General features: G+C 39.7%; 1 protein-coding gene across 1 annotated transcript in view; it reads left to right on the forward strand.

Moving 5' to 3' along the window:
• Positions 1 to 745: 745 nt before the first annotated feature.
• The window catches only part of igsf3 (immunoglobulin superfamily, member 3), a 368,295-nt gene continuing 351,685 nt past the window's right edge, over positions 746 to 17,355 (forward strand). Inside the window, 1 exon segment of the mRNA XM_028800732.2 lies at positions 746 to 2,146. Coding sequence (XP_028656565.2) covers positions 2,107 to 2,146 — 40 coding nt within the window. The 5' untranslated portion in view covers positions 746 to 2,106.

Consider the following 17,355-nt stretch of genomic DNA (forward strand, 5'->3'; position numbering starts at 1 on the left):
TTCAATTCACTTCAATTCATTGTCATTATACTTCACAGTATAACTTCTGTTTTATTTCATAGATTAGTCAGTCCGTCCAGTCCTTGGCGAATATGAGGCACTTTAGGTTGTTAGTTGTTAATGATAAACGATGATTTTTTTTTTTTATCTTTTCTTAAACTAACATTATCTTTTCAAAAGCTGGTCAGCAGTTCTTATCGAAGGTGCCGGTGTAGCGAAAAATTCAGATCCCACTGTATGCGTTGACGCTCATTTACCCCTGCCTGGAATACACAAAAAGGGCTTCTGCCTTTCTAATTGAAAGGAAGCGTCGCAGTTTTTCTTTGGTTGCGATCATGTAAGCCCACTATTAGACACTTCGTTAGCGAACATATATTACCAAACAAATACAATAAAATCAATACAAAACATATTTATATCAGACGCCTCTTTGAGCCGCTAGGAGTTAAGAACAACATCCTCAACCGTAAACAAGTCTGCGCGTCGCGCAACGGGTTTATTAATACTATTTAGTAAATCAGTGTAAAAATATAAGATGCGTCGTTTTTCACCTTTTTTTGTAACTGGAAAAACGGAAAACACCTCGCCAGTCAAATGCACCTTGCAGAATGAGAGGGAGTTTACGTCGCCTCATTTAAATTAGTCGTTAGTCCTATTGGATAACAGTACCCAACGAACCCGCCCCTTCTTTGTATTTGAACCAATCGGTCCCCACAATTTAACCATTTCGCCTCCCTCGAGAAGGGCTCTGCATTTAGAGAAGAAAGGGATTTTTGGGGGGAGAACAGCGATCTACACAAAAGGAAAAAGAGACAAAAAGAGGATAGGCGTTTTTCCCATTTTGCTTTCTTGAGCACCTTTGAAGAAATTGGTTTAACACGTAGCTTCGAAGCTTGGGAGGAGCTCAGGTAGCGGATCTTCGTTTCCAGTGCCTGGCAATTTCAAATTTTAAAACTGATAGTGTAAATATGCATTAGTGATTCAGAAATTTAAACGATACGTTGAACTCGTTAATTTTAAACTCGTTATTGGCGTATGTTTTGAACATCATTCTAATGTTTTCAGCAAATACGTCCTTTGAATTGGTTTCTGTGAGCTGAGAAGCATCTGGACACTGTCTATATTTTTCATATGTGATGTAAAGCTGCTCGAGACATCCGTGCACTTCAAAAAGAGCCAATAACTCATTCGTAAAAAACACCGTGCTTGGAGATATGATCATCCTGTTTGTATCATGAAGTTTTGAAGGAAAAAAATCGTGGAGATGATCGCCTAGGTCAATTTCGGTGCGAGATCTGCAAACAGAATCAAGTGGAGAGTGGTCTGAAGTTTTTAAATCACGATTCCTCTCGTAGTCTTTATTTTTTTTTTATTTTGAGAGGTGGAAAGGTATGAGCAAAGCTGTTTCGGTAGTTCTACGGGGATTGGCTAATTGACTCACATCGTGAATGTAAGGAGGTGGAAAGCCACAGAGGAAGAAAGACTTCGTCTATGACTTAAACAGCGCCTTGTGTTCCATGCTTAGCGCACTGGCGGCTCCGGCTGTCTGACATCTCAAGCGGTGGCCAAAAACGCCTAACCGTCTTCCCTAGAGTTCTGCACGTGAGATTTCGGGAAAGGCGACGAGACTTCACTTATCATCCGATTAGCCTCAGCTGAAGCATCAGCGGGATAGGAGTTTACACGGAAACGAGTGAGTGGTTTTGCAAGCAGATCCGATTCTTAAGAGCTGAATAAGGAGGATAACTACATGGAAAAAGTTTGCCATTTTTTTCCAGAGATCTACCTCTACTGATCGCTAGATGTACACAATCCCCGGGTGCTACTTGTGATCAGACGGGCATCACTAGAACAGGATTGGTAGAAATGCTTGGAGATCTCTGAGGCTGGCTTCTTCTCTTTGGTTCGATTTCATAGTTTTTATTTCAAAAAGGAGCACAAGTTCAAGAAGGGTGATTAAAATCTATATAGTTTTGGCATCGCTTTGAGTGGTTGAACGCCGCTCGGGATTCGCCAGTAACACCTGATCGCTTTTGTGCGAAACAAGGGCTGAAATAGAGGAGCGTATTTTGTCCCTCCGCTACCAAGAAACATCATCGGAGAAAAATGAGCGTCACTCTAGTGATCCTGCCTCTGCTTTTACTTGGTAAGTTGATTTTCCTCCTGCGTCTTTCATGGTCTGTTTTCTGCTACATTAGATAGGCAAAAAATCAGCCTCTTGCAATCGGCGAAGGTTTAGAGATACTCGGCGTCCACCTGCGTGACAGCAGGCAGTGACGATATTCACCTAGAGTTCCGTGTCTTGTGACAAATGGTGTTTTCTTTATTTTTTTAAATTTAATTTTATTATGGCGAATGCAAACCGAGGTAACCAACGGAAAGGCCGTAGCATTGTTCTTTACAAGTAGTACATTTTCAAAGAAAAAGGGCAGGGCCGACCACACCCTTCACTGGTGCTCCCGTATACTGTGCCCTCTAATCGGACTACCCATTTAGCGATGGTAGATTAACGGTTTTCCTGACGCGGTCTGTGCGGACAGTAAATAACAATTGATCGAAAAATACTATATTTGCCGGCAATGCTTGTTGGAGGAAAAAAAAGGAAAGAGAGAGCAGGGATTACATAACCACCTACCGTTATTGGGATGGCTGGATTGCATCTGTACGATTTCGAAACTAAACTAAACCTTTTTAAATATTACTGCCTGTTGTGTTCAGAATAATCCAAACAGTACCACCTTATTTTACCGAATGCCCCATAAAGGTGCACTGATCACTTTACTAAAAAGTTTCGAGGGCAAAACATTTAACACAGCGAGGCTTCTTTATTTTATAGAGCGTCTTCCAATGGGTTAACAGGTAGATAAACGGAGGCAGATGGTAGAAGTTGTAAATGGAGAAGACCGCAGCACAATCTTACCGTGCACAGGAACTTTTACGACAATGTGCCTTTTGATTTGTTTTTATAACCGAGGACCGCATAAATTCAGCAAACACACACAATCCGTTTTTTTTAAATACTGTCATTGTGAGAAAAGGACGGGGGATAAATTTGTGATCGGATTATCGTGACCGCAGTCTAAGGCTGCAGAGGTGATAAAGACATGTAGAGATGTTGTTCCTGGAAGTGAAGACAGGTATGAAAGTGTATTGCCAAATAGCAGAACCTGTCTTCTTCTTGATTTTTTTTTTCTTTTAAAAGAACGAGTAAAATTTGTAGAAAAGAGGAAAATGGGTTCATTTTCTGTTCCAGTGTGACATTCCAGATTATTTCATGTAGTGTCTTTCAAAAAGAGCAGTGTCACAAATTTATATATAAAAAAAAGTTAAGGTTTACAGTCTGTGACCTTGTGATATACTTGAAGCTTTTGAAGACTGAGGTGTTGGAAAAAGTAAGACATAAAGCAGAGTAACAATGAAATGAGAAGCTGAGTCTGTAAATGTCTAGACATCTAACAGGAGTATAAAACATTTGACTGAATGCATGTGGTCGACCGAAAGAAAAGAATAACAGAGCACAGGGTGGGAGTGGGGCGTGTGAGGAAAAATAAAACGGTGGAATAGTGGTGACCCCAGAAACGTGGGTTCAAATCCCAGCCATTGCACTGTTGGTGCTGTTTTTTTAAATTGGCTGCTCCTGTCATTTTTTCAGAGATGTAAGCATAAGGTTGAATGGCAACTCTAAACCAGCCTGGCATGAGTGTCTGTCCTCCTGTGATGGCCTGGCACCCTGATGAGTGCAAAGTCCTGCCTTGTGCCCAGAGCTGATGGAGTAGGCTTCATCTCCCAAAGTCCCCAAATTGGATTAAGAGCATTTGGCCAGTAGATTGAGATAGATGTAAAATAAATACAGTTGTCCCATTATTATTCAGTTAGAGCTAAAGGAAAATATGGGACTAGCACATTAGCAATGAGACAAGAGGAGTATTTAGAAATGACTTTTCTTCAAAAAAAATGTATCACAGTACTTCAGGAACTTGATTTAAAGATGCTATATTAATATTTTAGAGCACTGTGAAAGATGAGATCTGTTTGGCCTCAAATCCTAGCCCCTTTAGAAGACTAAGCATTATTTTTAATAAATGCAACCTAAGCAAAAAAAAAAGATCAATATGAATGGGTCATCCTCAAATTGTAATCTGATCACTTTATGTAATTGAATAGTAAATTGAAAATACTTGGCCTCTAGTGTAATAGAATTCGTTGCTGCATAGTGGATAACTTTGAACACCCAAAGAAACATTCGGTACAGAGGTGGAATTTAATTTTAAGAACTTTCATTTATTTAGAAAGCTCTATTATCCAAACACATTTTAAAAGTCATAGGTGCTTGTATAGAAAAGCATATACAAGTCCATGAACAAATGGTTGATGGGAAACGTTAACCAAGGCTTTCAGGTACATGGATTGGGGGGGGGGGGGGGTCATGTTAAGCTTTGTCACTGTGTTAGTCAGAAAATGCATACAAGTGACGAATTCAGTTTAAAAAACAATGTGTACGTACACCAGGCTGTCCAGGTCACGATCCCCATTCTCGCTCCAAGAGGTTTTTAAATGGCTTCAGGTTTTCGTTTGATTAATGTCTTCTTTGAACCTTTGTACCCAAAATGGATTAAGTGGCTCAGGACAATCCCTGGATGGATGGAGCATTGTCACTTGAATATGGTGGTGTCTTCACTGTGGTTTTGAATGTTGTACCAGTTGGTCTTGCCAGTAGTAGCCCTCCCAAAGCAGGCACAGTTATTTACTCAGCTTTGCTATTGAGACATTCACTGACAAAGCTTCGTTTAAGAAGGGGTTCACAATATGCTTGTGTGTGTATATAAATAATATATGTATGTGGTATGGTGGTGTTTTTTTAATGATTTTTATGATTGGTGTTGCATGAGCAGTCTTCACCTGTCAGGTTAGACAGGTTGCCTGAAGGTGAAATGGAAGGATTTGTTTTATAGTTATCTTGTAATTGCTGGTGTAAAACATCGTAAAGGGTCACTTGGGATAATGGAGTAGTCCATTAAGATGTACATGCTTCATTCAGTATGTCAGGATGCAGAAGTGACAACCCTATGTTAGATCTGGGGACTTGTTAGTGGCCTGGAGGATAAGGATTTGGACTACAAGCCATAAAGTGTCTGGCCCTGGCATTAACTTGCTCGGTCACCCCCAGGGCAATCCCTAAACTTGCTTGTGTTTCATTTTTAAAAATATTTGAAAGCACTTTAAGCTTGTTAGTTGCCTTCAGATTATGGTCAGTGAAGAGAGGGCTTCTGTACAGTAAAGCTTTTACTTTTTTAGTTTGCCTTAAAACGGCTCTGTACGTCTCAGTGTGGAACAGTATCCTGTAATTCTGCTTAATATTTTACTGTAATTCTGCTTAATATTTTAAAGACGTTCTCTCCTGCTCAGCCTTTATGTGACAGCTGCTTTCATGTCGTTGAGATGATTTTAATTTTTTTTTGTTCTTTAGTTTGTAATCTATTCATATAACAATCTCATTCAGTTTACTATTATGAATGGCTTGAGCCTATCCCAGCAGCACTGGGGGTTGCACAATGGGAATTGGGAACTGACCCTGGACACTACACCAGCTTTTTGTTTTCAGGGCCATTGTTGGTTAAGTTGGCAGGATTCAAACTCTGGGTGCTGGATCTGTGTGGCAGCAGTTTTATCAGCTGTGCCATTACTGCTCTCTATTCATAGAATTTTTTCCTTTTTTTTTTGACAGTGGCAGAAAAGCTGACATGCCAGTTAGATTTTAGAGTGTGGTATTTTGGGACATTTGTCCCTTTGCCAATTGCTAAAATCCGATGTGTAATTTTCTGGGTTACTACTGCCAATGACTTACTTGTGCACTGAGCTGCCAGTTTTAGGTACACCTGTCTAGCTGTGTGCTGTGCCTCCTTTAGCCTTGAGCATAACATGAATTCATCCAAGCTGGGATCACATAAGTTGTTGGACATGTTGTTCAGAAATCTTGCGGTAATAATTATGTGGTTGGATGGCTACATAGTCTTGATGCAAACAGCCCTTTCCTGCTTAATAGGGTTGAGATCCAGAGACTGTAAGCAACTGAAGGAATGAAAACCTGATGTCATGTTTCCAGAGCCATATAGGATGATGCATGCCTTTTAACATCATGCTGGTAGTGTCCATCTAAATTAAGTGTGAAGGCATCGATCGAGTCCGTAATGACTGTCAGATGTTCCTTGTCATTTTCAATGGGTGTCAAGTACTTTTAATATATTCCAGTAAAACAATGCTTGCATAATCACACTACCGCCACCAAACTGAATGGTTGATGCCAAAGAGGAAGACTCCATGGGCTCACATTGCTTCCACCAAAGTCTGATTCCCTCCATCAGCATGACGCAAAAGAAATCTGTATTTGCCCGGTCAAGCAACTTTTCTCCACTGGTTCAGTTTTGATGCTTCCGTGGGAGATGGTGCTTTTTTTTTTTTTTTCCTGTTTATCGCTGGCAAAATTGGTGCCTGTCATGGTGTTTGACTACTGTAGCGCATTTGAGGCCACATCCGGTACACAACAATACCGAATTCAGATGTGATTTACTTGGATGTTGCTCATCTGATTCTTGTACAATTCTTGCCATTTTCTTTTGACCCCCTGATTGCCTGTTGCTTTTTGCTTTTTGTTTTTGCACCATTTTTAGTGAAACCATTGAAGCAGTTGTGTGTGAACGCCCATGACAACAGCATTTGGGAGAAGCTACAACTGACTCGCCTAGCAGGAACACTCGTGTCACATTCAGAGTTGCTAAGATCTCTGGTTTTGCCTGTTCCAGATCTCAGTTGAACAGTCGCTGATGCTGGAAATGTATTGATCAGGCAGACATGCTACACACACCTCTGTGACATGACGTGTTGGAATGTAGAATTTGTGTGACCGTGGGGGTGGTGTACCTAATAACTGACAACTTCATGCACAGTATCTTAAAAGCCTTCACATATATTTTATAATTATTATGCTTCCCCTTAACCTTTTTACCATGATTTGTGTGTGCTGTGAATGATAATGCTTGCTTTTGTTGCTTTTTAAATCCCATTCAACCAGAGCTCCAGTAAAATTTGCAAGTGACATTTTTTGTTTTTAATTAATTTTCTCTTGTCTATTAACTTAAGTTTTGAGAGGACTATGAATCATCAATGTGGGTTGCAAGTTCTTGTGCTTCCCATTGTATTTTCAGCCTTTAAATAGCAGCTGCACTGAACAAATGTACAGCAGCTTCTCTTAGCCGCTTTGATTTATGGGGCTTGGCTTCTGTGACACAGGCTTGCCAGGTGATGAGCGTGAGGCATTTGGTCAAAAAGTTAAAAATGTTTTAATTTCTATGTATGCTCTTGTCAATTTTGGGTAGAAAAATTGCCTGACACCTCAAACATCAATGAATCCTGTAACAGTAGGCCTACTATTCACACCTGTTTTGTTTATATAAAAAAAAGAAAAACTAATCCAAAAAAGCTTCTGCACAGAACAGGCTTTAATTTTCATTTAATTAACGTTGATGTTGGCAGCGTGATGGTACAGTGGGATGCTTTGTCACTTCTCTCTGCATGTCTTGATTGTGGTGGGGGGTGCCTCTTGTATACAGTGTTTTGGCTTTTCCCCCTGCTGCCCGTTGACTTGCTCCTGTTTTAATTGGTGCTGATAAATTATTTACATTGTTTGTTTAGCTGACATTTCAATCCACAGTGACTTGTAAAACACAAATGCATGAAGACAAATCTGAGCATAAGTGGAATTGAAATATTTACAGGAGGGCAAAACAGCTAGCAACATCTCGACTATCCATCCATTCATTTTCTGAATCTGCAGGGACATGGTGAGCAGTAAGCATATGGAATGACATTCCACACAAGGTAGGAACCAGCCTTAAATGAGATGTATTTGGACAGTCCCAATGCATACCCACATGCCCAGCTCCTTTATCTATCCATCCATCCAGACCGTAATCCAATTCTGTTTTAGATGTTCTGAACAGTAACCTTTCCCAGCTGTTTGAGGCACTGGGCAAGAATCGTTCCTTTAATGTGATGCCAATCCATTACTGGTCACTCTTGCCCACAGGCTTGCATTTCATCCCACTAGTCCAGTTTATCCATCCTTATGCACAAACAGTTTTAGGGTTGTAAGGGATGAAAGCCTATCCTGTGAACGTCCAACAGAAGGTGGGAAACTAACCTAGAAGGAATGTCAGTCCATCAGGAGCCAGTCTTGCATGTAGACACCCACTCACATTGGTCCAGTTGATTCACCTTACCAATTTTATAACCAACCTCGATTTAATTTTAGGGTTGTTGTCAGATGAAGCCTGTCTCCAGGAGCAACCGACAGGAGCCAACTTTGCTCTAGCCAGCAGTGGTAGATGGTTAACATGACGCCACAGTCGTAAACCCTTTACTCATGTAACGTCCAGCTTACCCAAGGTTGTGTTGTGTGTTTTTAATTAACAATGAAACTAAGTATCCTGCATTAGTAATGCACTAGTATTGGCAACATTCACTTTGGGGTGAAGAAAGGACGGATGTCAAGAATACATGCTGAACACTACAAAATCAAATGAGCGATAGGCACCACATCACTAGCACTACCTGGGTGGACTAAATTTCCAAAAATTTAATTGGCTAACACTCTTGAGACTCCTGATTGGTCAGTTAATGCCCTTAGCCACAGTTACAGTACACGGGGTAGGGATACTGTCCACTTGGTGACCTTAGGATTGAAATAATGAACAGGATTGGCATTGAAGATGGATACTATTTCAAAGCCAAACTGAACTGTATTTTGGACTCCTTCCAGTTTTAAAAGAAACTGTTTGTTGGCATTGCTTCAAAAAGGCAGCCAATTTATTCTCATAAATTAGCCTAGCCCTCTGACACTGTTAGTATTACTGTTGGTATTTTGTTTCTTTTTTCATTCATTCATTCATTCATTCATTATTTGAGTAAGATAAATGTCTATTGGCACAACCCTACTTTTGTTCACTCACACTGCATGTGTTTTGCATGTGGGAGACAATTGTGTGGACAAATGGAGAACATACAGACTCGACAAAGAACCAGACTTCAGTCTCTACCCCTATTTGACAGCAGCTTAAACCACTGTGTCACCACACTGCCCCCCCCCCCCCCCCCCCCCACCACCCGCAAAAAAAAAAAATTAACAAAATTCTGAAAAATATTTGAAAGAAACTACCTAATTGTAGGTTAAGGAAATGAGTCTGGTAAACCCAAAATCCGCATATGAGGAATAATGATAGCAGCCCTATCTGGTTAAATAAGAAAAATGCAAAGAATTCTATCTTCTTTCTGTCTTCAAATACTAAAAAAGATGTGGCAGTTCTAATCATAATGGCATGACAGCCCAATAAGTTGAGGACAGAATGTCTTGTCGAAAGTGCAAGCTAGCCATACATGGTGACCTGAGGGTACGGTGTCAGATCTATGGGTGGCCCATTAATTAATTCAAAAAGGTGTTTTTAAGGACTTGTACTACAGGTGGCCATTAGAGAGAGATCAGGAGGGGCGTGTAATGTGTGAAGCTGATGGAGAGTTGTAAACCAGATGGGTGTGTGTTTGTGAATAGAAAGTTTCCCATCGGGGTTATTTTGGGACTTGCATCTGTTGCTGCCTGTTGAGTCTCCAGCATTCTGGCCCCTACAAGTCTAACAGGGTTAAAAAGACAGATGAATAGTATATATTACATGCCACAGACCCACATAATCCAGTTCAGGGAGGTGAGTTGTCAAGGCCAGTCTTACCAGCAGTGGACACAGGGCAGGAAAGCAATCTGGACTGCACACCTGTTCATTATGTGGCACCATCATGGAAACATAAGGAGCTTAAGAAATTTAACAAATGAGAGGAGACCATTCAGTCCATCGAGCTCATTTGTTTAGCTAGCAGCTAAGCTGTCCCAACATGTCATCCAGATACTTCTTAAAGGTTGTCAAGGTTTCTGCTTCATCTGTACTTCACAGCAGTTTGCTCCAGATTCACGTAACTCTTTGTGTAAAGACGTGCTTCCTGTCTTCAGTCCTAAATGCACTTCATCTTAATTTCCACTGGTGCATTTGACCATGTGATACACACTTAAAAAACTGAAAGAATTCTGCTGAATCTGTTTTATTAAGGCCTGTAAGTATTTTGAAGACCTGAATTATGCCCCCCACACAGTCTCCCCTGCTTAAGATTAAACCGATTTAATCCTCTGAGTCTGTCAGAGTAGGACATGTCCTTAAATTCTGAGAGGCACTTGGTTGTTCTCCTCTCCACAGCTTCAAGTGCTACTATGTCTGTCTTGTAATGTGGTGAGTAGAAGTGCAAATTATACCAAAGATGTGGTTTCACTAGTGGGTTGAAGCCATGGGGCCTTTTTGGAGCTAATTAACTTGACATACATGTGAGGAAGACCGAGGAGACACACACACACACACACACACACAGAGACAGAATGTACAAACTCCAAAAGGACAGAAGCCATTTGAACCCAGTATATTGGATATATTGTACAGCAGTGCTGCCCTGAATAAAATACAATGAGTTAATTTTTAGTCTTTATTTTACATTGACCAATCTGTGTTTAACTTCGTTATTCCAAGGTCACAAAGGGGTTGTGAGAGATGTCTGTCTGTGCAACGAGGTGAACTTTCAGCAAGATCAGCCATATTACTTTCCTGTGAATGCAAATAACATTTTAAACAATGTTTACTCTCTTTTAATTTGCTTTTAGTTGATTTGGCTGCATGGTTTACCAATTTAAGTTATTCAATTAAGCTTGAACTGCATTTTGTCCACTTTGGCTTTTTGAATCTTGGTTAATAGACCGACTGGCTGAATAATGAAATGGCTGCATTTCAAAATGTTTCCTTATGTTTTGTCATCTGTAAGAGAATAGAAAGACTAAGCATACAGTGGGATATCCGTGCCAATCAGAACGTCATACAAAGAAGACAATTTACACACTGACATGTTTCTTTATTCTACTTGAAACAGACATTGACCTTGGAATTCAGGAGAGTCTGGCTGTTTTATCAGTTATTCTTCCTGTCTGAATATGTGTGTATCTAACTGCCCCCAATATTTTGAAATGAAACCTCAATGTTCATCACTGCTATTGTTTTAAAAAAATAAAAATAAAATTAAGGCTTTAAAATACTCTTTAATAACCAACTTATTGTAGTACTGAGATCAAGGAATGGAATGGTAGAGCTCAATCAGGCAGCATTAGGTATAAGGCAGGAATTGTGCACAGTGCAAGCCCAATGCTGGACACTTTCATTCACATTCACTACTGGTGAAAAGTTTTAGTTTTTTTTTTTTTTTTTTCTTCCTGTTTTTCTTCAGATTTAATCAGTTGAAATGCAATGGATGACCTAAAATGGTGAAAAGGTAAACTGCCAGAGGTTTAAATTTAAATTGGAAATGTCAGATAATTACAAATGGGCCTTCTTTAGGGAACAACTAATAGGCTACAACCTACAGATGTGCTGCAGCGATTAAAATAAATTAAACCTTGCAAATTGATGTAAACCGTTTACACAGGTGTCAAAACTTCTGTTTCTTATTTAAAAACCCTCTGTCTGTCTACTTTTTCCTGTTTAGTGCAGAGCTGGAACAAAACTGTGTTACTACACCCTCTGAAGGGCTACTTTATTCCACTGTTGAAAGTTGTAAATTCCAGTGATAATGACAAGAAAATGTCTCATTTCATTTGTTAATTGCCAACACATCATTGCCTTTAGAAGTGTAGGACTTTCATTTAGAGAAATTACTTAAACAAGCAAAATGTCAGTGAATACAGTAGTGTCCGACACAATCCAAAGGCAATTGGAAACTGAAATAAACTCTAATAGGAAGAGATCTGGCAGACCCAAAGTCACAACCCAGTCAGAAGACAAGTGTCTGAGGGTCACCAGCTTGCGTGATAGGAGTCTCCCAGCACATCAGCTTAAAAGTGGTCAACAAAAGCAAGTCTCAGTTTCTACGGTGAAGAAGAAACTTTGTGCTGCAGGTTTGACAGAGTGGGTGACAGTAAGAAAGCCATTCCTTTAAGGACAAACTAGGGCCTTGAGATACCAGCTGTGGACTACTTCAGACTGGAAGAAAGTCTTCTGGACCATCCATCCATCCATCTATTCTCTTCCGCTTATCCGAGGTCGGGTCGCGGGGGCACCATCTTGAGCAGAGATGCCCAGACTTTCCTCTCCCCGGCCACTTCTAGCTCTTCCGGGAGAATCCCAAGGCGTTCCCAGGCCAGCCGAGAGACATAGTCCCTCCAGCGTGTCCTGGGTCTTCCCCTTGCCTCCTCCCGGTTAGACGTGCCCGGAACACCTCACCAGAGAGGCGTCCAGGAGGCATCCCGATCAGATGCCCGAGCCACCTCATCTGACTCCTCTCGATGCGGAGGAGCAGCGGCTCTACTCTGAGCCCCTCCTGGATGACTGAGCTTCTCACCCTATCTTTAAGGGAGAGCCCAGACCCCTACGGAGGAAACTCATTTCAGCTGCTTGTATTCGCGATCTCGTTCTTTCGGTCACTACCCATAGCTCATGACCATAGGTGAGGGTAGGAACATAGATCGACTGGTAAATTGAGAGCTTCGCCTTGTGGCTCAGCTCCTTTTTCACCACGAGAGACCGATGCAGAGCCCGCATTACTGCGGATGCCGCACCGATCCGCCTGTTGATCTCACGCTCCATTCTTCCTTCACTCGTGAACAAGATCCCGAGATACTTGAACTCCTCCACTTGGGGCAGGATCTCGCTACCAATCCTGAGAGGGCACTCCACCCTATTCCGGCTGAGGACCATGGTCTCGGATTTGGAGGTGCTGATTCCCATCCCAGCCGCTTCACACTTGGCTGCGAACCGATCCAGAGAGAGCTGAAGATCACGGCCTGATGAAGCAAACAGGACAACATCATCTGGACCAATGAATCAAAATTTGAAATCTTCGGTTCATCACGCAGGGTGTTTGTATGCCATGGAGTTGGTGAAAGGATGGTTCCTTAGTGTATGATGCCAACAATCAAACATGGAGGAGGAAGTGTGATGGTCTGGGGTTCTTTTACTGGAGGCAGAGTTGATGACTTGTACAGAGTGACTAGTAGTACTCTAAATCAAAATGGTTTGTGACTAGCATTCTAAATCAAAATGGTTCCCACAGTTCAGCTGTTATATCGGCAAAAGGTGGGTACTTTGAATCAAAAATTTGAATAAGATTTTGTATAATTAAAGATTCCTTTTTATTTATTTTTTTCTTTGCCATTGTTTATTAGTTGTATGCCTCAATTTCACGAAACATTAAGTCATTAAACTGTGCGCATTTCCATCAGAACTGAAAAAACTCGGGTGTTCAGAAACGTTTGACCTGTAGTGTATCCAGGCTTGATCGTACTGCGCCAGTTTGGAGTAACCTATAAACTTCATATGTATGTGATGTGGGAGTAAAAAAAAAAAATGATTTTGTTTTCTAAAATGGCTTAATGCAGGTTTTAGGGTTACATAGTGATCCATTCTCCAGGATCTGTGATGTAACAGTATTAATTACAGCTCCACCGTACCATACTAATACTGATTTGTTTCTCTGGCCTGGCATCTACTAGCATCATAGAAAACCTATTGAGAAAGGACCTTTTACGGTCCTTAAATAAATCTGAATGCTTTAATTTCCATCCCAAGTTAAACATGCAGTTTGTTTTTGTAGGGAATAAGGTATACTTGGATTTCTAGTCTGTGAGCAGAGTTAGCCAGCAAATAAAGGATGTTGCAGCACTCTTGTTTATCGCAGCCTTTACTGTACCATTTAATTTCTGCACTTCCCACGGATGTTCCTGTTAGTCGTGTCCTTGAGATCTGATAGCCTTAATACTGTCATTGTACTTCCTGTATCCACTTGACTAAGAGGCTTTTCCCATAGATTTTTCTCGTACTTTTAGACAACTGTCACTCAAATCAATGTGTGAAAGTTGCAGATGTCTGCACAGGTTTTCAAGGTCTCTATTAATGGGAGATTATTTTAAAGAAGGCCCCTCAAAGACATGAGGCCTGCTATGACCTTAGGGTTCATAAAATGGGAGTGCACACAGTTTTGTCATCATTCATTCATTGATTTTCTGTTTCTTAAATTTGGGCGAGTTTATTATGCTACCAGAGAACCTCTGCAGTTTCTGAAAAAAACCTTGCCCAATTACAGTCAACATGTTTTAAAATAAGCCATGCTTGCTTCTAATATTTAATTAAGTTATGACAAGAATATGATGAAGAAATGTACTAAACCAATACAAACATGTAGAAAATAAGCAAATTCCACACAAAAATAAAAGGAATTTAGTAAAGATTCCACCATTTTTGAAGATCATTTTAAAGGCACAACATTTGTTGTATATGAGAAAAAGGATATGTTAATTGCGTGCTTATAATGCTTTGTGAGTACAACCTCTGACTTGTGATTTTACACTGATTTGTGTTAAGTATGTCTGTATAATCCACCCATCAGTTCTCTGTACCCACTTCAAGGACACAGTTGGAAAGATGTTAAGGGCAGATTTTGCACAAATGTTAGTCTTTCTTCATGCAAAGAACCACAGACATGGAATACATTATTATCAAGCAGTGTGGTAGAGAGTTGGACTTTAGGAATATTCAGATCTCCACTCGATGTTATTTTGGACAGTTTACTTGAATAGGATGGAAAAGCTTGCTGGGCTGAATGGCCTGTTCTCGTCACAATTCTACTAATGTTAATAATGACAGCTGTTGTGTAGGTGGTGCAGCTTCCTAAAACACAACATTGACCTTGTGTTTAGATATTTAACTACTAAATTAAATTTAGGTTATGTTTTTTGAATAGTATGTATAGTAGTCTTTAGTAAAATGTGTAAAGTGGAGAAAAAGCTTGCAGTAAAAATGAAATTAATCTCTGTTTAGGTCAGGTAAAGAACTTTAGTATCTGTCGAGTCTGTCCGACATTCTTAATGGTGAGTTAATCTGGCATTTTGGATGTAGTGTGAAATTGCATGTTTGTCTGCAGATTTTAGTAATAAAAATGTATTCTTATTTATTTAGTACTGATCAAACCACTGCATACAGATATTGCTGTTTTCTAGCTGAAAATGCAGAGCGTGGAGCTGTTTTATGAAAGTGCTCTTCATTTTTGGCTAAACTGAAAGTTTTGGTCAGTCTTTATTAAGTGGGATTTGGGGGCCTTTATCCTATCAACAACAACAAATCTCCCCCTCAACCTCAAGTGTGTCCTTGCATAAAATAGCAGTTTGTACACCGTGCTGAGAATTTACTTCTGTAGCAGCTTTTTTCAGTTGCAGTCATTATTGTGAAATGCCTTACAAAAATACTGGTGCCATTTAAATATAACAACCCTTCTTTTTGCAGCTTCAGATTCTACTGTACAGTCCAGCTGAGCCCTGATATGTAAAGAGCCACCAAGGATGGATTTTTTGGTTGTCATGGTTCTATAACAGCCATCCAGCATATGTGAACCATACATAAGGGAGACTCTCTAACTTGCTGATTTCCAGTATGGTCATCCATCTATTTTGTAATGAGTTCTCATATTTATTTTTAGGTCTTCTATACACACTGAATAGGGAGTGTGTCCCTTTATCTCTCCTTGCTTCCTTTTAAATAACCTTGCATACTTCCCCACTTTTGTAATTTCCGTTTGTGACCTCATGATTCCTCCCCTGCATGAGATGCAAAATATTTACTGTGATAACCCAACATTATTTGCATCCACAGTTTGTGTGTTTCCCTTTATTTTTGTTGTTATGATCATTATTATTTGCTGATATATTAGAAAGGTCTTCCATAAAGATTTCATCTGAGCAGGACAAAAAAATCCATTTAGGCAGTTGTTGTACAAACATTTATTCAGACTCTCTTACTTGCTTAAATTTGCTGAATTCACACTCTTCTTTCTGTCCAGTTAGATAAATGATTTCTCTTTTGTTTTCTACAACGCTGCCAGGCGATTTCCACTACTTCAAACTTGTCAGCCGAGGCCTTGTTTTACTTTGGTCTGCATGCAGTGGCACTCCTGTATTAAGTGCACATCAGTCTAAGGCCTGGAGGTGGTTCAGGAGAAAAATTGATTCAAGTATTCTCTGAAAATCCTGCTTTCCAAAGTCTTTTGATGCCTTTTTCCAAGTACTGTATTTGTCTTCTCTGTTACTGTATTTTATTAATTATAGTTTAAACTTCTCTTTGGATGTGGCCCTTCATTTGATACTCTGCTCCGCCAGGCCTCATAGCTCTGTCATTAGTGCATCATGTCCCACACAACTGAGTTGATCTATTTACTCATGCGTGAGCATTGACTTGTTTTTATTGGGAAACGGGCATAATTTGTATGTATTATAAGCAACAAAACAAACGACTTCTTTCTAAAGCTTTGTAACACATCAGAGTTGTGCTTTTCTCCCTAGCTTCCCACATTTCATTTTCGTTTCTTTCAAATGCTGTAATTCAAAGAAAAAGTCTGAGCAAGAAATGTAATGATTTAGTTCATAAGGTATAAGTGCATAATAAACAAGAATCATTGCACCAAATATTTGAAATATTAAAATGTGTTTCAATGTAAATGTATAAAGTTTACATATTGTTGATTTTATATAATAGAATAAAATTTTTTTACACTCTGATAGAGACCCATAGAGGACTAGATCCCTAGATCTTTAAAAATAAGATAATCTTTGTAATCACCAAACTTGAAATAAGCATATGGGGTATAGTTGAAGACTATGTTTTAAAATTGTCATTTTAACCTTATGGGAGTGACTTGTTGAGGATTGGGACCACCACCATTAAAGAATCCAATATAAAAAATGTTGTATTTGTGATCAGCAACCATGAAATAGCATAAAATGACACTCTTCATGCCTGTTATCAGTCCCTGTTTTTTGAAATTTTGTGAAAAGGAGTAACTTTGACCCCTTGTATCTCATTAGGGGGTCAGTTGATGTGGCACACACAACTGCAAGTTCTTCTGATTTTTTTTTTTTGCTGAAGACACCTATTGATTTCTTGCATAAAAGGTGGTTTAAAAGTGGCCTAACAATGAGAGTTTTCTGGGTCTAGAAGGCCAAAAATAGGTAGGGACCCCCAAAAAGCTTGATGTCTTGAATAGATAGATACTTTATTAATCCCAATAATCAAGTGATTTGGAAGCTTTTGTTGTGTTTATACTTAAACACTGCCATAACATACAGATGAAGTATTTTATGACTGGATCTCTAACTATCCATTTCATTTCTAAATTTTTCCCTTTTTTATTAAGATAAGGTGGTGGAGAACCAATGGTACAAATGAAAGATATAGCAGA

This window comes from Erpetoichthys calabaricus, chromosome 4 (genome assembly GCF_900747795.2).
Source record: "Erpetoichthys calabaricus chromosome 4, fErpCal1.3, whole genome shotgun sequence".
NCBI lineage: Eukaryota > Metazoa > Chordata > Cladistia > Polypteriformes > Polypteridae > Erpetoichthys > Erpetoichthys calabaricus.